The 24320-nt window shown below is 36.0% G+C and overlaps 3 protein-coding genes across 5 annotated transcripts; 1 reads left to right on the forward strand and 2 right to left on the reverse strand.

The window, feature by feature from the left end:
• The first annotated feature begins 1373 nt into the window (after positions 1-1373).
• On the forward strand, positions 1374-8428 carry LOC145616604 (uncharacterized). Its single transcript, XM_081671356.1, has 14 exons — positions 1374-1756; positions 1968-2128; positions 2439-2542; positions 2934-3000; positions 3701-3793; positions 3877-4041; positions 4217-4357; positions 4450-4527; positions 4917-5029; positions 5106-5166; positions 6410-6577; positions 7584-7685; positions 7799-7888; positions 8010-8428. The coding sequence occupies exons 1-14, from the start codon at positions 1486-1488 to the stop codon at positions 8070-8072; spliced, it is 1677 nt and encodes a 558-aa protein (XP_081527482.1). The 5' UTR covers positions 1374-1485; the 3' UTR covers positions 8073-8428.
• Positions 8429-9609: 1181 nt separating this feature from the next.
• On the reverse strand, positions 9610-13825 carry LOC145617431 (mRNA-decapping enzyme-like protein). The gene is made up of 8 exons (XM_081672131.1): positions 13353-13825; positions 13238-13278; positions 13089-13138; positions 12460-12604; positions 12265-12321; positions 11144-11270; positions 10562-11035; positions 9610-10022 (listed from the first exon to the last, which is right to left on the reverse strand). Exons 1-8 carry the CDS (start codon positions 13509-13511, stop codon positions 9966-9968), a joined length of 1110 nt encoding a protein of 369 aa, XP_081528257.1. The 5' UTR covers positions 13512-13825; the 3' UTR covers positions 9610-9965.
• Positions 13826-15762: 1937 nt separating this feature from the next.
• Positions 15763-23858, reverse strand: LOC145617624 (OVARIAN TUMOR DOMAIN-containing deubiquitinating enzyme 6-like). 3 transcript variants are annotated; one of them, XM_081672345.1, is made up of 9 exons: positions 23687-23858; positions 22606-23336; positions 21355-21516; positions 21042-21119; positions 19956-20034; positions 19718-19863; positions 17005-17070; positions 16744-16918; positions 15763-16110 (listed from the first exon to the last, which is right to left on the reverse strand). In XM_081672345.1, exons 2-9 carry the CDS (start codon positions 23191-23193, stop codon positions 15905-15907), a joined length of 1500 nt encoding a protein of 499 aa, XP_081528471.1. In that variant the 5' UTR covers positions 23194-23336; positions 23687-23858; the 3' UTR covers positions 15763-15904. The 3 variants fall into 3 exon arrangements, with proteins under 3 accessions (XP_081528471.1, XP_081528470.1, XP_081528469.1); XM_081672344.1 differs by having other exon boundaries at positions 22606-23384; XM_081672343.1 differs by having other exon boundaries at positions 22606-23404.
• Between the last annotated feature and the right edge of the window lie 462 nt (positions 23859-24320).

The following is a 24320-nucleotide window of genomic DNA, read 5'->3' on the forward strand; positions in this document are numbered from 1 at the left end:
GCTAATTTTTTAATAAGCTAATTTTAAAAAACTCTAATACTGATTTTTTTCTAAAACAACTTTTTGAGCCCAAAAAGCTCTTTTAATAAGCTATTTACCAAACACCTATACCCTCTAATAGGGCAAAATAAGCTAAATGCTTTTTACCAAATAAAACCATTTACATTTGGATAACAATAGTGAAGAAATAGGGATGGGAAAGGAAATAAGAGGGAAGGGAAATGGAGATGAGAGGGGAGGAGAGGAGAGGAGGGAGAAGGTGACTTTCCATTTCCGTTTCAAATATCTTAAACAATAGAGAGAATTGGTTTATTAAAAGGGAAGGAAAAATTGATCCTCTCACTTCCCTCCGCCCAAACCAATATGAAGGCGGAGATTAAAAAGGGTTAGGGGAAGACGGAGAGAAAAGGGGCCACTTTTAGCCGGTAAGGAAGTTGGGTAAGAGATTAAAAAGGGTTAGGGGAAGACGGTGAGAAAAAGTGCTCTTTTTAATTTTATTTTTATTTTTTTAAAAAATTTTGGTGGTCATGGATAAAAGTTAGATTTTGAAGGAAGCTACTAAACCAAATGAGAAAACAACTGTAGTTGGTGAGGCTCACACTTATTACCTTAAATTAAATACACAAAGTGAATTTTCACAATTTTTATTTTTTATTATTATTTTTTTTTTATATTGGATATATTTTGTTTGTAGAATGCATTTGGTATAAGACTATAAGGCAAGGTTATTAGAATATGGATTTTACTTTGAATCGAAAAGCTTCTTAGAATCGAATCGTAAAATCGAATTGTAGAAACGTAAGATTCTACAGACATGCATAATCAAGCCGTCATATCCAAATTTAATTGAAAATATTTAAATTTTAAGTTTAAAATCTAATTATTAATAGAAAATAATTGTTTATCCACTAAGCAACAATAATTGACAATATATATTTATAAATAACATTATATCATTATATGCATGTTTTAAACTTGTAATGTTTTCTCTAGTTAAGAGAAATTTGTAGTATCGGGTAGAATCTTATGACATAAATAAATCGTAAAATCATAAGATTCTAAGATGTAAATCGGGATTTTAATAATGATAATGCTATATTAAAAATCAACATTTACGAATATCCAGATGTAAGTTAATATTAACATTGAGAATCCACTCTAATGACAATTTGGGATGAACTTTTCTAACCTTTCCGACTTCCCCTACTATCCCAAATTATCCAGCCTACTAATCAGAATTAGGTTGACCTGTGAGGTGTTTCGGCCCGATAAATCTTATCTACATCAAAAAAAAAAAAAAAAAAAAAAAAAAAAAAAAAAAAAAAAAAAAACGGAGAAATTGTACTCGTCTATTCCACTACTTTGCAACTAACGAAGTGTTCCAGCAATTGGGCAAATAGATTAAAGTAAAGTCAAGGGACGAGAAGAAGCACAGAAACCCTAAGATTTGAATCTGTGTATCTGTATCTGGATCTCCATCTAGTAATGGAGAGGCGGGGAGAGTCTAAACTTGAAATATTAAGCTCAGTGATCGCACTGTGTTTCGTGGTGCTAGCCTGCGTTGAGCTCGGAGATGCCGCCACCGCTGTCGACGTATACCGTCTCATTCAGTACGATCTCGCCGGCGCACCTTTCGGATCTCGTATTGCTAATCTTAATCATCACGCTGGCTCTTCTCTCACCGCTCCCAATGCGGATCTCTCCCGCACTGTTGTCATCATTCCAATTGCCGACCTTAATGTTTCCTCCGTTAAAGGTTCATCAATTTGCTCTTATTTTGACATCGTCTCGTGTTGTGTTGTGTTGTGTTGTGTCGTGTCGTGTTCCAATGATATGATATCATAGTCGTATGCTGGTTTTATAACTAACTTTGCTTCTTTGGCTGTTAAGTGCTTTTAACTCAACCTTTATTGAATCGCGCATTGTATTTAAATACTCAATTCTAAGCTTTAAAGAGTTCAATGCAGATTACATTGACCGGAAACAGCCTCTAGGCGGTCTGTTGTTTTTGCTGCCTTCAATTTTCCGTTCCGAAAATATAGAAAGCAAGGAGGATGCTGATCACAACTCCGAAACGAGAGACAAATTGGTGCTGTTGGAAAGGTTGCTAGTGCATTCCAACATACCTGTGAGTTCACAAATAATCATCACTCTCATTGTTGTGCATATGATCACTTCAAAAGGATGTTTTAAATGATTATACTGGATATGTTTTCGAAATGTTACTATAATCGTACATGCCTATATCTATCTGCACTTTTAGAGAATAAATAGTGTTAGATTTTTTAGCATTTGGGCTTACTACATGCTGGCCATATGTTTCTGAATTTTGAGATTTAAATGGCATCTATGTTTCTGTTTTACTACAAGTGCATCAAGGAAAAAGTATCAATCAATCGCCCGATCTTCCAGAGCTTATTATGTTTCGTTTTATGCAGTATCCTGTCTATTTTGCCTTTGAGGATGAGCACATCAAGGCTGTGCTGGCTGATGTTAAACGAAATGATGTGATTGGCCAGCCCGCCACAGCAACTACTGGCGGGTGAGTCTATTGTTCTTCTGTTGTGTCTTTCTTTTGAAGCTGCTTCACCAGCAAGTAGGTTTAGGGGACCCTGTTTCTGGAAGCTGATCCTTTTTGTGTAGTATTAAATTTGCCAATTATTCCTATTAAGCAAATGTGGTTAACTATATTGAGAACATGCCTGTTGTATAATTTTTTTGCATAATTTGATTTTCTTTCGGTGCTTTGTAGATATTTTATTTGCTGTCTTTTGACATAGGAGAACCGTTCCTTTTTACTGCCTGATAATTTGATGATTTACATTCACGGATGCCTTTTTATCTTCTTTCTTACCATTACACTTCATCCACCTTTCTCTTTGTTATCTAGTCAAATATCTCCTGAGCAGTTGCCTTTTGACGGAATGTTTCAGGTACAAGCTTGTTGTTTCAACATCGGAAGCAAGGAAGGTTTCTTCTCCCAGCATTACAAACATTCAGGTAAACTCCTTGGTTGCTAAGTAATATTGCCTAGAGATGATCTTTCAGTTTTACAGTCATTTTTTTCCAAGATTCATTGATCTCGCAACATTATCTATGGTCTGTTCTGGTCTCCTGTGTATGGCTTTTTCATGCAAGCAGTTGTTTTGTACCTGTTTAAGACTGTTTTGAAATATAGTTTGTAGCCTACTTATTTTACCAATTGCTCCTTCTTGTGGAACCTTATCTATCTGATGAAACATGACATCTGGGAAATGACTTGGATATGTTGATTATATGCTGTCGAACTATCTAAGTTGTGTTTAGTTCGATTTATTATGTTTTCATGGAAAATGATTTTCCCAGTTTTCCCTCAATTTCTTTTGTTTATTTCATGAAGGGAAGGAAAACAATTTCTCAATGGTGGAAAATTACACTTCAATGGTGGAAAACAGTTTCCTTTACAAAAGAAGGAAAACCACATTTTCCTCCCTCATCTTTACCTCTTTTCTACTTTCCTCTCAAATATCCTCACCTTTCCACCCCTATATTTCTTTTCTTGTAAGCAAACAAACAAAAGGAAAACCAATATGCAATTTTCCTTGAATATATGTGTTCTATGAAAATTATTTTTCATCGAAATGTGTGACATGGAATCTAATAGAGCCTAATGCTTGCATCTTCTAGTTATTCTATTGCTAAATAGTTCTTGGTGCTGCAGGGATGGTTGCCAGGATTGAAGCTGGAAGGAGATTCCAACCAAATTCCAACAATTGCTATAGTTGCATCTTATGATACATTTGGGGCTGCGCCAGTGAGTATTATGATAGTCATATATGAAACTTTCGAATTCTCATCCAGTGTCCTGTTGAAGACCTCTTCACTTAACTTTTACAGGCACTGTCAGTGGGTAGTGACAGTAATGGAAGTGGTGTTGTGGCACTTTTGGAAATTGCGCGACTGTTTTCAGCTTTGTATTCAAACCCCAAAACAAGAGGAAGATACAACTTACTTTTTGGGCTGACCTCTGGTGGACCTTACAACTATAATGGAACTCAAAAGGTACTTTAGTTTGGTGATCATATCTTCCATATAATTCACTTTCTAGTTCCAATATCACTCTTGTTTCCTTTTTAGCAACTTTGGTATCTTCTGAGCATCAACATTTGCCTTTTTGTTTGTGTCAAAAACTTCAGTTGTCTGAACATTAATCTTGGCCTTCAATTTAAATTGGCAGTGGCTTCGGAGCTTAGATCAACGTATGCGTGAGAGTATTGATTATGCTATTTGTTTGAATAGTGTTGGCTCATGGGACAATGAATTGTGGCTTCATGTGTCGAAACCTCCAGAGAATGCTTACATAAAGCAAATTTTCAAAGTAAGTACATTGAGTGCTAAGCATGGTATTAAGCTAAATTCTTGTTTAATTCTGCTGCACGTCTTAGTGCTTGAAATTCCTCCTTTTTGCAGGATTTTTCTGATGTTGCTGGAGAATTGGGGGTTAATGTTGGCTTGAAGCACAAGAAAATAAACATATCAAATCCTCGAGTAAGTTGGTTTGCTAAAAGTCATATCTAATGATAAGGATGTACCTGGGATTTATAAATTATAAAATTAGAAACTCCCATTCTGTATGGGATATTTCTGCTTTGAATTGTCTGTTGTAATAATATTGAATGAGCATTACAGAATTTACAGTCAAAAGGTTATAGAGTGGTGAAAATTTGACAATTTTTTTTTCTTAGGCCTGTGTTAATATGGATGGTAATTGCACTGAAGAATACTGTCAATTTGTAGTTTCAGTCAAGGTTTTTACTAGGTCACATCAGATTATTCATACAATGGGTCAAAAAGCTAGTTAACTAGGGATATGTCCCTAGGTTATCCTTTTCAAGGCAGTGCCTAGACCTTTTGTTGAACCTCTTATCTTGCTGTAGGTAGCTTGGGAGCATGAACAATTTTCAAGGCTCAGAGTGACAGCAGCCACGCTTTCAGAACTCTCCTCTGCACCTGAATTTCTGGAGAATTTTGGGGGTCTTTCTGATAGCAGGTAACTCCACCTTCCTGAAATATGGTCTGTCAATTCTGAAATTGGTCCTCTTATATAATTGCTTATTGTTGTACAGGCATTTGGTTAATGAAACTGCTGTTATCAAAGGCGTCAAATTAGTGGCAGAGAGTCTTGCGGTAAGTCTATGCTTTTCAGTTAGATTTGGTGGGCTTGTGGCTCTATTGTACAGTACTTATGTTCACCTGTGCCCTAGTTTATTGATTGCCACCAAACTGGCTCTTTTGTTTGCCTGTGATGTTTGAAATAGAACTAATGAAATGAAAGCTAGAAGATAAGTTATAAAAAAAAAAAAAAAAAAAAAAAGAAAAAAAGAAGCCATTTTAGGATTGGCCCGAGAAAGTCCGTACGAAGTTTCTACTAAGGAAAGAGCTTCCTTTATTTCTTTCGAAATTTCATATTTAATTTGAAACCATAATACATGATTTAAACTGCCCACAAGCAGCCAGAGAAGATGTTTTCCCATCCGATGACCCTGTAGACAAAGGACACACACCTCAAGGGAAAGATGATTATTTCGGCTGCTGAATTTGCAGATCATTATTCATCAATGGTGTTGAGCTTAGAGAACAAGCAATCCACATATAGGTTTTTACCTTCTCCAGGACCTTATCTATCCAAATAAAGGAGGATAAAAGAAATGTGCAAAGATGCAGGGACTTTTTGATGAAGAGTGTCTCCACTCTCCAATAGTATTTATAAATCAAATTATCTCCTGTTACTAATTTATTAAAAATGCATTTTGGGGGTGTTTATAATGCTAAAAACTGTGTGGAGAAAATTTTGAGTCAAGAATCTTAATTATTATTCAAGTACTAGCTGCCTTACAAAGTAACAAAGTGTTCCAATTAATGCATGTCCTCATTAAGTCTAATTACTGTATATCTATAATATAGTAACTCACCCTCCAGTCATTGGAGGCCAGCTAGTAACTGTTAACAACAGAAGTTGTGCAGAAATGCAGTTTGAATCAAACATTAGCTTCATGTAGACATCAGATATTTGTCGAACATTAGCTTCACGTTTGACTATTGTAAGCAATCTTGCCTGAGCATGTTATTACTTTGTGGGAATTTGTTAGCTATCCTGTAGCATTGTGTGAGCCTATGCACATTAAAGTTAATTTGGTTGTTTGCCTTACTTTTCCTTTGCTTGAGGTCTAAGCTTATGGCCATCCTTATTTTCTATAGCTAGCAGTTCTTTCTTATTTGTATTATACAAATTTATTCTTATAATATTTAGAGTGACCACCAGCATATATATGGACTTGAAGAAAAGAATATTATACAAATTTATTCTTATAATATTTATAGCTAGCAGTTTTTTTTTTTTATTTATTTTATTTTGCTTTCTCTTGAGCAGAGGCATATATATGGACTTGAAGAAAAGAATATTCAGATCTTTGCAGAAAACAGTAGCCTAGCAGTCAATCCATCTTACATTGCATCATGGTTAAGCCTTTTATCACGGACACCTCGAGTTGCCCCTTTCCTTCCAAAAACTGATCCATTCATTAATGCTCTTAGAAAGGTGAGTCTGCTGTTTGAGATTTTTCTGTATTTTTACTATAAATGTGCATATGAATATAGTGTTTTTGATGAAAAATATCGTGATATCTAGGGTAAGCTCATACTTTTAATAAGATAAACTTATCATATTCTGTTAGGTCTTCACTTATATTCTAATGCTATGATTCTTGTATGACATGTAAAATTATATATCCCTGGAATTTTGTGGATTATTCAAATTAGTTTCTGTATAAATCTGTAGTAGTGGTTTCCTTCTGTTGGTCCCAGTGTTTGAAAAAGTGCGCAAGTCGTTAGGGGTCATGCGCGTTTTGTGGTCCAGGCAAGTCCTTGTTGATTTAAGTTAATAGATTTCATAGGTGGGAATCTGGTATGATCAGTAGTATGACTAGAATCTGGGCAGATCTTTCCATATTCTTAGCACTGACCGTCAGATCTTTAAACAACCTGATCCCAGTAGGAACTCTTGGAAGCACACAAGTGACAACACCCTGTGCTTGGGTTTGGCACATCACATACTATATGAAGCTCACATATCGTGGGCTGTGCATAGTCAAGTAACCAAGGCCTATAACTAATGGGAGACACAACCCACCAGCTTCGCTAAGCGCATATCAGCACTATTTCTTTGGGTTTGCCCATCCAGCTCACATTTTTTTCCCTATCAATGTACATCAGACTTAGGAATGTTTAGAGATTTTGACATGTTTTTTGTTTCCATAGTTTTTTTTTAAAAAAAACAAAATCCTTTGACTTAGACATTTCTTGATAGCAGTGATAGCTTCATACTTGCAAACAATTTGGTAGCTTCACAGTAAAGGTATTACTGCTTTACTATAACCCTGTCAAACAGTGTTCCCTTAGAATGAAGCTTTTTCTGTCAATAGTTTGGAAACTGCTGCTATCTGGGATTCCATCTTTGTATATATGTGTGAGGAGCTTGCTATGTATTGATCTGCTGTGACATATTTGCAATAGGACCTCCCACTAATTTACTCTTCTGTTCGCAGGAACTGGCAGAGCATACAGCTGAGGTGAATGTACAACATGAGAATCTTGATGGAATTTTCACTTTCTATGATTCAGCAAAGGCCACTCTGAATATTTACCAGGTGTCCTTTCTATTGTCGATGTATTGCTGTGTGTTGTGCACATGCCTAGCTTTCTATGCAAACAGTTATTTACCCCCATTTACATGAGACTTAAATAATTTGGATTGTTGCAGGTGGCTAGTGTGACATTTGATTTGCTGTTGTTGCTAGTTCTGGGATCATACTTGATAGTGCTATTCAGTTTCCTCGTCATTACAACCAGGGTGAGTAGCCTTTCTTATTTTTCACGTTGAAAAGTGCATGATGATAGTCTTGATAGATGTGTTTTACAGGCTCTTTGACATTAATTCATTTTTGTTAACCTTATTGTATCTGTCCAATCAGGGCCTCGATGATCTCATCAGTTTATTTCGAAGACCACCTTCCCGGAAAGTGAAAACAGCTTAATTCTTCCAAAAGGAACTGTTGAACATCGTAAAGCTTGTTGCACACTCAAAGGCAATGATGTTTTCTTGCAGCCTAGACTGACTTATCATTTTCCTCCAGCCTTGAACCATAAGTGCTGCTGTTGCAGATTTGTTGATGCTGGTGCTTTTGTAGATTGTAGATCCATCTACAATTAGGAAGAGGCTCCCCATCTATTGTCGTTTCACAAAGAAAACTCTATATACGAGGACTTGGTGCGTTATTGCCAAGCGAAAGTTTTGTTGTAATGACTTGAACATCATTTGGTTTTACCGCCTACAATTTGAATACCCTCCACTGTCTGTTCTGTTATCAATTCTTACAGAAGGTTCCTAGTTCTTTTCCTGTCAAGGAAGCAGAAATTCAACTCTGGCTCAAGTTTGTGTCCGATGTTAATCTGTACTACAGGAACAGCTTGGAATCTGGTCACGACTGACAAAATGATGATCTATAAGACATGTTTTTCTTGGGTCTTCAAAGAGGTTTGGGTTTAAATGAAGAATACACTATCTATAAGGTCAAGTAAGATTTTAATAATTCCTTCTGGATAGCAAATCAAACTAGCATGAAAGCTGATGCATGACATCACAATGTGCTGTTATAGTGCAGTTGGTGATATCTACTACGTATATGAGAAATGTCTCAGTAAAAAAATTTGTGTATGGTATGAATGGATTTTTTTTTTTTTTTTTCGTGACAAACTTTGACCTCGAATTTATTTATGGCGACTTGGCGAGGGTTAATTAGCAATGCCGTTAAATCTGTTATCCATCCCATTCATCCTTCCCCTCTTATAATGCAGTAAAATATTTTATTGTGTTGTAATATGTGAGTTGTTGCTTGTATTTACTTCTCATAAAGTTCGATTTTGTCATTAATAATAGTTTCTTGCTTGATCAAGGGGATTTAAGTGAATTCCAACCATATAAGGGTACATTTAAGCCTTGTTTGGTTGGATGTAGGAAGTAGAAATTTCCATGAAATCTCAATTCCTATAATGGTAATTCCTAAGAATTCCCAAAAGTTGTTTGGTTGGATGTAGGAATTTCTACTTCCCAAGGGAAGTTCCACTTACCTAGGGGGACTAGGTAAGTGAATTCCTCCATTTTGACGGAAGTAGAACTTCATAGGAAGTTTCAATTCCACATTATTGGCAACCAAACAAGTATGTATATATTCATTTCATAGAAAATCAAAATTTCCAATGAATTTGTTAGTCAACCAAACAAGTCCTAACTGTTTTAGAGCAACTCCAATAGTTGTAGCTAGAGATTTGCTTATAATTTTCAAAAGTCTCTAGCTACTAGTTTGACCATTGGAGCTAAAAAATATAATTAGCTTGGCCAAGCTAATTTGCTTGAGAAAAAAGTTCCCCAAATCTTTGGAGATTAATATATTACAATAATTAAATTTATAAGGCTAATTTAAAAAGTCAAGGTTATCTAAAGAGATTAAGAGAGTTAGCTTGAAATTATATGTGGCATGACAAGCTAATTTAACAATTAGTTTACCATCGGAGTTGGTCTTTGCAAGGGAGGTTTTTATCAACTTTGTGCAGATAATTACGTTATCAAATATACACAAGAATGACATTACAGCGCTTTTGAGTATTAAATGCTACGCAACACGTTTAACTAAAATATTTACCCTTTTTTTTGGAAGAGTAGAGGGGTAGGGAGGGGGCAGACTATGAGATCATATCTGATGCATAAACAAATATAGAACATCAGCTTGGTAAGGTAATGTAATAAATTCGGGTAATGTAATTTACACTGCATCTATGTCCCCAATCAAATTCACCTAGTCCACGAAATTTCTATACACAACACTTGGGCACACTAGGTGTTTAGGAGGGGAGGGAGGAAATTGCAACTTTCAAGAGTGGTGAGCATTCAATAACGTTCGATGCACCATGTCGATAAACTGATCATCCTGTATCACAGAAGGAAATCTTTAGTGATAAAATAGCATACAAGTACACGATAACTAGGGCAAACTACTCTGTAACAAATTAATGAATGAAAATGAACCCAGATACACAACCAATAACCAATTTAATAGCTAAATGAATATGGCGAAGATCTTTTGAGCCATTGCGAATCCATTAAATATTGACTTAATACAGGTAATAATTTAAGGAAACTTAGGCTCAATCTCAAACACAGAAACTTTGAAAGAGTAACACATATCATATTGACAAGTAAAGAAGGCTCCCAACATATCTTTAGATAATAAAATATGACTTACTAGATCCGAAGAGGCGAAGCCAGTTGATAAGTACCACAAATTGAAATTTTTAAATCAACATAGAAGTCAAGTAAGGCATGGCTCTATTTTCTAACACATAACTTGAAGCTAGAGCAAAAAAATTTCTGTTAACTATAATCATAGACCTCACTGTTGATAAAAATAAATAAATAAAAAAATCAGACCTACAGACATTAACAATTAAACACAGATTTGAAACCCACCTGAAAAAGCAACAATAGAGCTTCTCGAACCTTCTCTCTGCTTACGACTGCTGGCCCATAATTAGGAGTAACAGCTGATGTTGGAGTTAGAGATTGGGGTGGAGTTGGGGGAGGAAAAGGTTGGTGGACTGGAGCACCAAAAGGACGTTGAAGATTAGGAGGGTGCAGCGGAGGAGCAGTTGGCACAGATGAAGAAGCAGGCAGCACCATCAACGGATAAGTGGCAGGAGGAAGACTGGAAAAAGAGGATGGTTTAACAAGGTTTGTCAAATAATTGCTATTGTTGTTTGGCTCTGATGTATCAAGCAGAGACAGCAAAGAAGCAGATGTTAAGGTAGCGTTAGATGCTATTTGTGCTGATGGAACCATTGGAGGCATATTGACAGGCCGACTAGCAAGGATGGCAGTTGCAGAAGGCTTCTGGAGTTCTCCTGTAGTTGAAGAAATTGAAGGATTTCCCGTATTCATAGCTGACTGCAAAGATGAAATCAGCACCAGTCACAGAGAAAGCAAATGAAATCCTTCATTAGATTGTAAATCATTCAAATTTCCCAAGCTGAAGAGAAAAAGGCTTAGAAATACACTGAAGAAATTCACAAAGGCGGGATCATCAGGGGCATCATGAACATTTGTGGTAGTTGACGGCAAAGGCTCCAGTGGACCATCCATAACAGCCATGGTTGGTACTGCCTCTAGTTCTTCAAATTCACTGCAGCAGAATATACTTGCTATAACAAAATTTAACAGAGAAGCAATATAGACAACATCATTTCTATGTACATCTACTTTCAGTAGAAGAGGGTCAAATATAGAGGTTTAATTAGTTACAGAGAATCACAACTATACAGTTGTTCAATTGAAAGCAGGGTATAGAATAATGTACACGAGGAGGGAGGGATGTAGCACAGATAATGTGCAACTTGACTTCCAGAGTTCCAGGATGTTTTCCTCTGGTTGAATCTCACCTCTTTAAAAGTCCCTAAGCCCTGAGAGAAGGTAATCAGTTGTCTTCCCCCCTTCCTAAAGAATAAACGTCCACACAATCTATTTCCCACAGCTAAAAATTGAAAACAATACTTCTCATCATCACTACTGTCTACGTAGAAAGAGGAGAGGGTCAAGCTCATGCCTTTACTGAGGACAGAAAGGTACACCTTTCTGAAAATATGGTGTATATACTTCCTTTCTTCAGTTGTCAAAGCTATGATTCACAGGCCATAAGTTAGACAGGGTAGTACCACTACATCTTTCAGTTTGAAGATATTTGCACCTAATGACTTAGTACAAAATGTAACATACATCACTTTCTAAAAGGTAATATCTACAGTACGCAAATCACCTCATCTTGATATTATAAATTTATAACAATTCATGTCAAGCCATAAATAATAATACTTCTCATTATTTATGCAGCACGAGAAAAAACAAATTGACTTGATATAATCTATAAGGGTCTTTGTCCGGACATCTTTATCTCTTAGACAAACTACACTTACAAGGGAAAGACTGAGATCGAGCCAAGTGCCCAAGATAGAAATACAGCCATTTATGACACTTGTAAGTTGCAAGCCATTTATGACTGGAAAAATACAACCTGGGGGGGGGGGGGGGGGGGGGTGGTCTTGCTAACTACCCTTTCACTTACTAGGACAGGGTAAAATTTTAATATCTGACATTACAGCATAGATGTACATGAAATTTACCTTTTAGCTGGAGATATATTGGGCTTAGTGGGCACCTTAGAATAAGCGTTAAGTATCCTGGAAGAAATAGCATAGGACATGATTCATTGTAAGATATCTTCAATGTTAATCAATTATAATATGAAGTTCTAAAACCAGTTCATGTTATTGAAGCGGTAGTTTTACTAGTTTTGGACTTAGGGACATAGCAGATACCTGTCAAACAGATTTGCCACCTCTTCACATTCACGAGCATTATAAAACCAGATACCATTTACTTCTTGTGCAGCATTGCGGTATAATAAATATGGTAACTGGATTTCATACTCAAAGTCCCCCAAAAGATTCTCTACTAGATTTTCTGCACATTTGAGTACACAGCTTCTTCAAGTTCCAAATCGTAACAAAATCAACGTTATCATAAAAAGCGATTTCAAACATATCTAACAATCAATACAATCATTTTCCCGCCTATGCTTCTTTCGAGGGGTTAGTGGGGGGATTGGGAGGGGGAGTGGGGGGTGTAGTATTTGACATTTAAATAAGAGGCCTAAGATTAATGGCTTCAGCAACATGGAAATACAAAGGCAACATGTACAAAAATTGTGTCACCTACTCAAGCTTCTGCAACTCACAATGAGGAAAAAACCTTCCAAGTAGCAATCAAAGTGAAAGGCACTAAGAAATATATGCTAACAGATCTTTCAGACGAATCGTATACTTCCTATGATTCATTTTAATTAACACATTTATTTAAGCACAACTGGTAATGCATATTTTCAAACTTTAACATCTTCAATTATTGAAAGTTCACAATTGAAATTGTGATTCAAAATAAATTTAACCTGTGCTTCGGCGATTCATTACAATAAATTGAAACCGAGGCTGTTTGTTCCTGAACAAAAAGCAACATAACAACAATCAATGAAAATTTGCTATTCACTAAGCAAAGAAAAAAATTATGATAACTCAAAAATGGCGAAAAAAATAGAACCTTTTAACAACAAAAAGGGAACCTTCGACATCCTTGCGACTCTGCGAATTGACAAAAGAAATAAAAAACGAGGAAAAAAGAGATAAACAGAAAGTAGAGAAAGAGAGAAGATTACCCATTGGCTGAGTTCAATGTTAAATTCATAGAACGTAACATGAGCAGCAGTAATCAGAATTTCCTCAACAGAAGGATCGATTCGCTGAAGAACCGTCAAATTAAGCAGCTTTGTACTCTTCTGATCCAGATTTGGCATTACTTTTCCACTTTGAGCCATCTTTTGATTTCTAATGGAATCACAAAACCCTAATTTTATTTTGATTTTGCAATGAATTGCAAAAACCCTAGTTTTAATTTGGGATTAATTACACAGATGAATCAGCTATCTGTCTATCTTTCTCGACTCTCGTTCGTTCTGTTTCGCTCGGAAGGTGCGTACTCTCTTTTAACCCAAGCTTTTCACAGGTTTCAGAAAATGAGACAGAGCACGCCTCAGTTTATCATCACCTTAGTAGGTGAAAGCTGTCAATCAAGTTTATTACTACCTTAATATCACCACAAAACCGTAAATAAATTGACAACTTTAATGAAATGGTACAAGGTATTCCTTCCAAAAAAAAAAAAAAAAAAAAAAACACGAAACATAAGTTTTGACAAAAGTTACACAATTTGATAAGACACTCATACATTGGCTGGTACAACTTGACATGACACTCATACATACTCTTATACAACTTGACATGACACACTTGTACAATTGAAATTTTTAAACAAGATAATTTGAATCGGTTCATTTTTTTCCGTTTGGGCTGATCATCTTTTGCGTTGATCTTCACCTTTCTCCATTGAAGTTCTTTTCCCCTGTAAAAACACATCTCTTTCTCGATATCGACTTCGATTATCACTGAGTTTCATATCTCTTTCTCAAATGTTTAGATTTCTTATTCTTTTTTTTTTTTCAAAATAATTGGGTTACATAATCTTCGGTCATTTGATTCAATGAATTTTATAATCGAAAAAATCAATAAACTGACTAACGAACATGGACAATTATATGTTGAAGGTTAATTTGATTTAATTTTTTCCTAAATTTGTATTGTCTCCCTTATAATTCAGGTTGAATGCAGTTTTTTTTATCAAAGTGTTGAAAGATAAAATCATAATTATAAACAGATTCATGGGATATAAGAACGTCAATAACTACTTTTCTGTTGTCAGTTTTCAAATTTATCATAATTTTAATAAGTTTGACTAATTTTTTACTTATTATATGATATATATATATATCATATAATTTTGAAAAACAAAAAAACCAAAAAACAAAAAATCACAGCAATGCCAAACAAGCCCGACATCAGCAGGTCTACTAATTAATAAAATCGCTAATGTAAGGGTCGTTCGGCATCATTTTATGTTTTTGGTTTTCGATTTTTAAAAGACTAAAAACCAATTTAAGTTAGGTTTTCAATTTTTCCTAAACTAATAAAACACTTAACCCTTTAGGGGGGGGGGGGGGGGACCTACTCAGTATAAAAGAAAATGTGAAAAAACTTTAAAATTGAGTGAGCGACTTCAAATCCTAGGTGAACCTATTGCGAGAAAGCAATGATTATGCTAGGAAAGTGTTGGTTAGAGCTGCTCCTGTCGGCTGCCATTCTGCTAGCTCATGGTGCTGTCCAAGGCAGGGTTGTGTGAAGATCAATTGTTATGCTCACTTGGGTGTAAAAACTGGGTTGGGCATCGTGATAAGGAATGAGCTGGGTATTGTGATTGCTGCGGCAGGAGCCTGATGGTTGTGGGGTGGAAATCGCTGAGGCAGCAGCTTGTAGATTCGGCTTGTTGATGACATTATTAGCTTATCTTCCTGTTTTAGTTCCTTTTCTTTATCTCATGACAAACGAGCGGGTAATACTCTAGCACATAATGTAGCAAGATGGGATGCTAAGGGTTGTGATGAATTTGTATCTCTTATTGCTCCCAAGAGCATGAGCAGACGGATAAAGAAAACTTCTTAGCAACAATTCCAGTAGATAGGGATAAGCAAGTGAAATACTCCATAGGACTTTATGGCTAGCTCGTGATCCGTTACATGGACAAATAGAGCGAACTTTTCGTAGGAAGTTGTAGCTCTTGAATAGTTTTTTAATATCAAAAGGAGTATAATAATAGCTTAAAATAACATAATCTAAAGCTTACAAATGCCATATTTTTCCAAAGTCATTCGAACCAAAACTGTCCAAATTTTAAATTTTTGGGACCTTAAATTTAACTACCTAGATAATAGTTTTGTATTGCGTGTACCCCAGTACAATCTTACACTACCAACATCCTTAGCCCGAGACTTCAAACCAATCATCAGTTGCTCCAACCTACTGAACTCGTCTACTTATCTGCTTTCAACTTTGAATTATCTTCTTCAACACTAAGCATCATTTGATGTGGCTTGAAATGGTGTTTCTCTCACCAACCAATGTTTCATTGTTTTGTGACTTTGTCAAAGAGTGCAAACATAGAGAATTAAGACAAAATGGACCACAATAGTATTTAGTTAATCTAACTTTGAAAATGAATACAATAATTGCACATCAACTTAGGAAAAAGGATGGATATAACAAGATAAACAAGTCAAACATACATTAATTCACATACACAAATGATATAGGTACTAACTCATTCAGTAGCCTTCCCTTTGCGCCTGCTGCTACTGCTGGTCTCTAACAAATAACAAACCATAGAATCAACATCATCTCCAAATATACTGTAGGCTTCAATGACCTGCAGGTAGCCAAATCCCATTGACAGAACAACCTGCATGCTGCTGCTCAGCATTGTATCAGGCGAACCACTTTCTTTTTCATTCTCACCATCAGGTGGCCCTGTTTCCATGGTTTAGATACACTATTAGCCAACAATCACCAATACAAAAATGCACTACATTTTAAGATTAGAACAATCCTTGTGAGCATCACAAGATGCCAGGAAGAGAGTAATCATAAATGCCTATGACAAATGCAAAGCATGCTGAGATTGCTGACATTACAAATTTTTTAACACAATTCAATGTTCATCATCTCATGAAACCAAACTAACACAGGGAGCTGCTAGGTTCACTACCATGTACCATGTACCAAGCCTGTGTGTATAAAGTGAAAGATTCGCCAATAGGTAGCAAAAAGTATGGCTATGGAAGTTATCGAACAGAGCTTTTGCTGTTGAAAACCAATTCTATCAATCCCTCCTATGGTTGTGTAATAATGAATATTAGGACATATGGAGAACCTCAGCTAACTATGTTTTCGTAATACCTACTAGTCGGTAATTGATGGAGGCTTTTGGTACATAAAGAACTAAAAATATTTGAAAATTGTTACTGCAAAAACCTAACAGAACATTATTAAGAAGGCAGCAGCTCCACTGTATTGAAAATACCCTGTTTCAAATTGCATAAACCAACACGATATTTGCAAAATTGCATAAACCAGGAGGCCAAGACAGGGACAATGGCTTACTGGCTCCGGAGGATGATGGTTCAGCACTAGATGTTGAGGATTCTCTTTGACCGACATGTTGCTTTGATTTGTTACCAGCTAGATATTCGGCTCGAGAAGCTTCCATTACCATACGCTCAATTTCCTTTTCTGTGAGCTCAAGATCAGAGTAAAATCGTCCTTCAGCCAACAGTGCCTGTACAGTAAGATGAATATATAAGATATTTATGCAGTTTACCAGAAAGAGCAAAATGTTTATGAAAATGATATTAGGATACAAACATTGTCCAACTGTTGGTCTTGTTGAGCTTTTATGGCAGCTTTTACCTGATCCTTGTCCACATTTCTCTGAAAGAGAGAGAAGATATATTACATCCACAAGATCATAATCATAATTATTTAGCTGCTGCAAACTTGCATTTCAACATCAACTATGAAGTGGGGAGAAAATTTAAGAATAAAAGATCCACTCTACAAATACTTTCTAGCTTAAACACATTCAGCATTATAAGTCAAGGTAATATTGATAACATACATAATAGCAATGAAGATTTATCCTCAAGCACGTGTGTTTTATACAATCCCATTATTACTCAACTTAATTGCGACTAAATAGGCTGTGAACAGATTGTGGCCATGGTAGCTTTATAGGCCATATAAAATAAATGTGTGATAGTCAAAAAATACTTGCCCCATCCCTACAACATTATCCCATATACCAAAAATTTATGACCCTAAAAGATTACCCCACACGAACATACCTTACTTGGTAATATATCCCACTTGCAATCCTATTTGTTCTCTATATCTCTCTCCTCATCAATACCCTAGTGTACAAATTTTGTTTTGCTTCTTAAAAAAAATGAAAATGTGGTCAGGAGGAATCTTCTACACTGTATTTGGATAACAATAGTGAAGGAAAGAGAGGGGAAGGAAAAAGATGAAAGGGAAAGGGAGGTGAGGGGAGGGGAGGGAGAAGGTGACATTACATTTTCCTTCCAAGTCTCTTCAACAATAGAGGGATTTAGTTTATTAAAAGGGGAAGGAAAAGGGATCCTTCTAGTTCCCTCCCTTTCCCTCCTTGCATTAGATATCCAAACAAAGGATGATGCATCCCTACTTTTCTCTTTTCTTCCTTTCCCTCCATTTCTCTCTATCCAAATAAAGTGTTAGGAATGGAGGGAGTATTACACTAGCAAGCTTTGATGCTCAGACTTGCAGCTCCTAAAGTACCATATTGACATGAACTGACCAGGGTACATACATGGGACATAGGTCTTGACTTGAATTAAACAAAACGGACGCTTCTCTTCTCCCAACAGAGAACAAACATAGTAAAAAAATTAAAGCATAGCTCAATTACTCTTCCACAACATACAATAGGTTCTACCCACTGCCGTAATGTCATTCTAGTAAGGTAGTACGGAAGTAGAACCCGCATGGCTACTGACCAATTCTCTCTCCCCCCCATGATAGGTCTACACTCATCTACAGTGAAGTGGGAAGCTTGAAATTGCTCATAACTTTTTCCAACCTTTTACAATACCCATACAACTTTTACTTCTAACTTCTTTTGAATTTTTTTAATCAGAAATTTTTATTCTAGCAAACTATTTCCGTCTCACGTAGAAAAAATGAAGTCTGAAAAAGAAGATTAGAATTTCAGATATAAATACTCTGCTCAATCCATTCCTCAAAGTTCTTCCTACATTCAGGATGAGCCACGGTTTTAAAATACGGTTGTGATTGCAGGAACACTCATGATGTCAGGGAAAAAGAAAGATGCATTGACCACAAATAGTGTCGTGGCTGTCACGCATATTTGATTTCAAAGTTTTTTTTGGATTGTATAATAGTTTTAAACTATCAGAATAGGTAAGCTATTTAAGTCTAAAACTATTATTGGGGACACATGGGGAATCTTTCACTATATCTATGAATAACAAGTAATTAATGCGGGGTAATTCGAGGTTTAACATTTGATTCAGATGAGAATGCAGGTTTTTACAAACATTGTACTAAACCGGACGTTTTGGTTCAGACAATGGGAAATCTTTCATGATATAGCCCAGCTGAAATGATGTGGCCATACTTTTGCACCATGGTTCAGGACATTCCTTAAAGCTCTTCCCACTATTTTTTACTCCTTTTGTAAATAATTTTTCCCTATCTACCCTCTCTAGTCCCACTTGTTGGACCAGCCCACTTTCAAACTATCTCAAAGCCACATTCTCATTGCTACGATTTTTTTTTAAATAAAAAAAAAAAAAAAAAAAAAACAAAAACCCACCTTTACACTCTATTTCCTTGGAATTAGTATCTAGATTAAGTGGGAAGAAACATTAAGAAACAACGAGTACATTTAAAGCATGTTTGGTAATTTTTTTTTTATTTTTATTTATTTTACTTGGAAACGAATTCAATTAAACCAGTATCGTTATCAAGTGCTTGGTTAAAAGGTTTGAGTAACCGTTACCATTACCTAGGGGTAATGGATTCTACCTATTTGTTACCTCTCTAAAACCTAAGGTAACAATTACCCTTACCCTCCTCAAACAAAAAGAAAGAAAGTTAGGTTATGTGATTTCTTTCCATGGTTTATCCAAATAAATAAAAAGGTAAGGGTTAAATGATTCCTCTCCCCCCTTTTAATTGTTTCATTTCCATTCCGTTGCCAATATTCTTACCGAACGCCCCCTTAATTACTATTTATGTTGGAATTAATGTTTCCCTAAGTCCATATCTAATTTCAGGCGCTTCTTAGTATTCCATGGCCAACTTTTGAATCCATACCAAAGTATGCCTGAATGGCTGAATTTGAGCATCATAGCTAGAAAGAAAATAGAGAACTTCCAACCAAATAGAGATTATGGTACTTAAATTTAATCAATCGTCAGCTACAAGTCCCTTATCAATCTAGATTAACAATGAAAAGATAACACACACATTTGCACCAAAAAAAAAAGATAACACACACATTTAAATGAGCGCTTACCCCCCGGAGACTGCTAAATCCGAGCCCTGCACCAACACTCAATCGGCGGGGATCCACGAGTGAATTATAGTGATTGCCATTATGATAACTTAGCCGAATGGGAGGCACATCAGTGTCATAATTTCCATGAAATATGTTGATAGGCTCTGCATTAGATAGGTAGAGACATTGACATGATGAAAACCATGAGGCAATCCAAGATCGCATAATCAAACACATGATCAATAATGGAACTGACCTGTGCTATAAGAATATATATGTATGGGTCGATTATACATCTCTGATAAGGCTTGAATTTCCGCATTGTTTCCATAAACCTGCCACCAAGAAGATAATAGAGAAAAGAAAACATCATCTATGGCAGACGAATAGGATACTCCACGCTAAAAAAAAAGGGAGGTCAAATTCCATAAGACTAGTTCTGCACACATGAGAGCTCCTTTCTTCCTAAATTCATTATACATGTCAAGACTGTCTTCCATCAGGTAACTTCCGGGAGCCATTCATACCAAACACAATTCAGGCACACTGCAAAAGAGAAAAGGGGGCTTTGGGGTTTTTTTTTTTAGAAAAAAAAAATATCCCATACAGATTTTGATATTGGAATACATAAAGTGACTACCAGGAGCCATTTGGTGTACTTTTTATTTATTTATTTATTTATTATAAAAAACACATGGAAAATCAAACCCATAAATATGAAGCCCACCCTCGATACCCCCAAGGTATGTGGGAGGTGGATTTCTTCTATCCTCACCCCTGCAATCAAAATACAGTCAACAATGAAAAAAAAAAAAGACTCGTTAAGCACTGGCAGAGTGGCATCATATTGTCACTGCAACCTGACCCCACCACTACTTCCCTTCCCCATCTCTATATCTTTTACTTCCTCCACCACTGCTGCCCTTCCCCAACATGCAGCAACATCAACCAGCAAGAAACAAAAAGGACAAAAATAAACCTTGTCACCACCTCAGCAACCACCAACAAAAAATAAGGATCTGAATTTATTCAGACCTCTTCAACATTCTTCAGATGTAATGGCCAAATCAGCCCATATGTTAAAATTGTACAACTTTAGTTAGCTATATAACAGAGTAACAGCCATAGGCCAGGAGAAGATTTGTAAAATATTACAGTGTGATGAGACCAGAAGAGGTGGTGGTCCATTAGCAGACTTGATTATAATATTTTCTATAATAAATTGCCATGTTTGGAAAAGGGGGGGGGGGGGGGGGAGGGGAACACGAGAGCCAAAAATGTACGGTGGAGGAGCACATTTATAGGAGAGAAAGCAGTGGAAATGTAGAGTTATGGTGCACACCTTGTCTTTTCGCTTCCTCTTACAATAGGATGTAAAGCCTTCTATAATAAACTGTGAAAAATGATCTTCCTCGCGCTCCTGCATACAGAAGGTAAAGGGATGTGGTGAATGAAAAGAAAACAGAATATCCCCATCCACCTTGTTGACTTATGAAAAATAGAAAAATGATAAATAAAATAGAGTTGACAGAAGCAACTGCTTCAATATCACAAGACTTCATGATATGAACACATGAGAAATTCTAATGCAGCTATTCTCCAGCAAGCAAGGAAAAGTTTTCACCAAATAACATAAAATGAGTAAAGCCCCCTACCATATAATCTATACACATCTGCCTGGTCAAATCATATGCCTCCGAATCCCCATAAACCTGATCTGCAACAGCTCTAAATAAACAATTGCCATCCTCCAGCATTCTTTTAACTTCCAAACCTTTAGCACGTCTAATATCAATCTCAAACTGTCGCTCTCTCTCCTGTAATAGAGATAAGATAAGATAAGAAATATGAGATCCAAAAATAGTTCCCAAGTCTTCAATAGCAACTTGAAATGTGACAAATTGAGCATCATAAGCAATCCAAGGATAATAAATAAGCTTATACAATAAACTCTAATATAATCCCAAAATGAACCAATACAAGAGCTCTCTGTTATGCCATCATAGAACACTGTCATTGGCACTGATAACATCATGCAGGTACTATCTGCACACCATAAATACTATCAAAACATACAAGAAGCTGTCTAACAATAAATTTGTTGTTCTACAAGGAAACCACCAAAGTACAAACATCAGATTCAAGCAGTATATGTGCTCTTAAGAAAATTATGGGATAACGCTATCCTCACTTGTCACTACAACCAATATCAGGCAGGTATCAAATGAATAATTTCAGCATCAGATTCAAGCAGTATATGAGCTCCTAAGAAAATTATGGGATACACTATCCTCACTTGTCACTACAGCCAATATCAGGCAGGTATCAATTGAATAATTTAAGGTTATTGTTTTCAAGAAATACAATTTCAATTATAAACTTATATTAAAGGTGAATTCTAGAATGACATATGCCATTCTCTTGTAAAAAGTTTATAAATTGAATCATTCTAGTAATCGTTCTAGAATGGCCATTGGATCCTAATCAAATGTTCCAAAATCCTTCTCGTGATTCTCACATAGGTTTTCCCTCTCCGTGATCCTAAGTCTATATATATAAATAGTCACAAGGCAAGGGTTTTTTTTTTTTTTTTTTTTGATAAAGCAAAAGCCAAAAACTTAAAACTTTGAAGCTGCCTTTTCAATTAAAATTCTAATACAAACAATTATTAAACAACTGCAAGACTTAGCGTGTCATATTCCCCTAGAGGCCTAGACCAAGACGTGGTATTCAAATATTTCACATTTTGATCTAAATTGATAAGTCATGAGAGACAACTTTGTGTTTTATGACATGTTTTCCACCAAATATAATCACGTTACCATTTAAATAAAAACAAAGGATAATTTTTGAAGTGTACAAGCATGTTGCTTAGACAATGAAGAAAAGGATACAAAAGAACTTACAAGGTCATAAAAAGAGGATCCAAAGGTAGGAGTTTGCTCATCGGCACTATTGTAGCCCTCAGTTTCACAATGTGATCTTGGGGAGGATGGTCTTGATGCAGATGGGGTAGTCCTAGGAGGAGCAGGCCATGCAGACGGTCTTCTAGACGGTCCAATCCGAGGAGAATCTGAAGTGCCAGACACAAATCTCCTGAAACCAGGGCTTGAACCAGAAGGTTTTGGAGGCGGGATAGGAGGAGGAGGGGGTTGTGAACTCTGAGTTTGAGTTCCAATTTGACAAGTATCAACAGGGAAATCATCATTCTCATAAGCATCCTGGTCGGCGACATCTAGACCACTAAAACCTCTCGTCAAATCCACTTGACTTTCATCATTGCCAGTAATCAAACTATCAGCACCATCATCCCCCACATTCCTAGTCTGATCAAAGGTTTCATCAGTAACACCAGTTTCGGGCAAATCATTGACAATAACTTGTTCATCGGGAACAGCAACGACGTGATTAGGAGTAGCAGTCTGGGGAGCATTAGATGAAGAGCGGGTCTGGTTGGAAGAAGAACTCCCACGCTGAACCAAAATCCTGGTCATGACTGGGTTTGTATTGTAAAATGAATGATCAAAGATTGACAGCGAGTTTGTCACGAGTCCTAACTTTAGGACAGAATGATGTGGTCCAACCTGGTTCCTTAGCTTTGTTGTGTTTATCAGAGCAAATCGATTTCTGCATTCCCCTGAGAATTCTCATGAGACCCAGGCCTCCAATTTTATTTAATCCCCTCCTATTAATCAATCAAACACCCTTCAAACAACAAACACCAACTACTTTTCTCAACTTCAATCAATCAATCAATCAATCAATCATGAATCATTCAATCAATTATTCAATTATCCCAGCAATCCAAATCATATTATGAATAACAATGTTAATAATAATAATAGTAACCCTAATAATTATACTCAAAGATCGATTCTTGCCCCTTTTCCCAAACCCTAATTTGACTTTCTTTATTATAAAATCAAAAACTGAAAATGAATAGAAAGCAAGAAATCAAGAAAGAGAAGAGAGAGAAAGTGAACTGACCTGAGCTCGGAAAGATAACAGGAGAAGTGGAGATGTAAGAAAGAGGAGAGAGAAAGTAGGGTTTTTGAGATGAAAGTGTATGAAGTAGAGAGAGAAAACTGGAATAGAGGAAAAGGAGTAATTGTTAGGTTGATAGAAAACAAGGAATTGTAGTTGAGAAGAATTGAGAGATGCAAAAATGGATAGTAATAGTAAATGGTAAACCAGAACCAGAGGTTTAATCGTGCGGAAGAGAGGTGGAACAGCCACGTGACGTTGGACTTTTTTGGAACAACTTCTACTTGCGACGCCTCTCTTCCCGGTGCTTCCACACGTGCTTGTGGACCTACTTTTTTTTTTTTTCTTTTTTTTTTTTTTTTTTTTTTTGTAAAAGGGAATTTGAATGTTTATTCCTTAATAATAATTATAATACTCTATCCCTATTTTTTGCACATTTGACATTTTACAGTCTTTAAAACGAGTCTTACAAAATCCAGTATAAATGTATAATCTATTTTCATAAAAATTATACTTGTAAAAACTTAATATTCATAAAATATAAAATGAGACGAATCTAACAAAATAACACATGACTATATTATCTTTTATTGATTAGTGGGTATTTATGGTCAAAGTTTATAATATTTGACCCAAA

Source organism: Chenopodium album, chromosome 26 (genome assembly GCF_948465745.1).
Source record: "Chenopodium album chromosome 26, dcCheAlbu1.1, whole genome shotgun sequence".
NCBI lineage: Eukaryota > Viridiplantae > Streptophyta > Magnoliopsida > Caryophyllales > Amaranthaceae > Chenopodium > Chenopodium album.

Coding starts and splice junctions, on each gene's coding strand:
- LOC145616604 (XM_081671356.1), top strand. CDS start 1,486: ATGGAGAGGCGGGGAGAGTCTAAACTTGAAATATTAAGCTCAGTGATC. Junction 2,129..2,438: donor TAGTGCATTCCAACATACCT/GTGAGTTCACAA, acceptor CGTTTTATGCAG/TATCCTGTCTATTTTGCCTT. Junction 4,528..4,916: donor TAAACATATCAAATCCTCGA/GTAAGTTGGTTT, acceptor ATCTTGCTGTAG/GTAGCTTGGGAGCATGAACA.
- LOC145617431 (XM_081672131.1), bottom strand. CDS start 13,511: ATGGCTCAAAGTGGAAAAGTAATGCCAAATCTGGATCAGAAGAGTACA. Junction 13,279..13,352: donor ACATTGAACTCAGCCAATGG/GTAATCTTCTCT, acceptor GTCAATTCGCAG/AGTCGCAAGGATGTCGAAGG. Junction 13,139..13,237: donor TCCCTTTTTGTTGTTAAAAG/GTTCTATTTTTT, acceptor CTTTTTGTTCAG/GAACAAACAGCCTCGGTTTC.
- LOC145617624 (XM_081672345.1), bottom strand. CDS start 23,193: ATGACCAGGATTTTGGTTCAGCGTGGGAGTTCTTCTTCCAACCAGACC. Junction 21,517..22,605: donor GATCCTCTTTTTATGACCTT/GTAAGTTCTTTT, acceptor TCTCTATTACAG/GAGAGAGAGCGACAGTTTGA. Junction 16,919..17,004: donor AAGACCAACAGTTGGACAAT/GTTTGTATCCTA, acceptor CTTACTGTACAG/GCACTGTTGGCTGAAGGACG.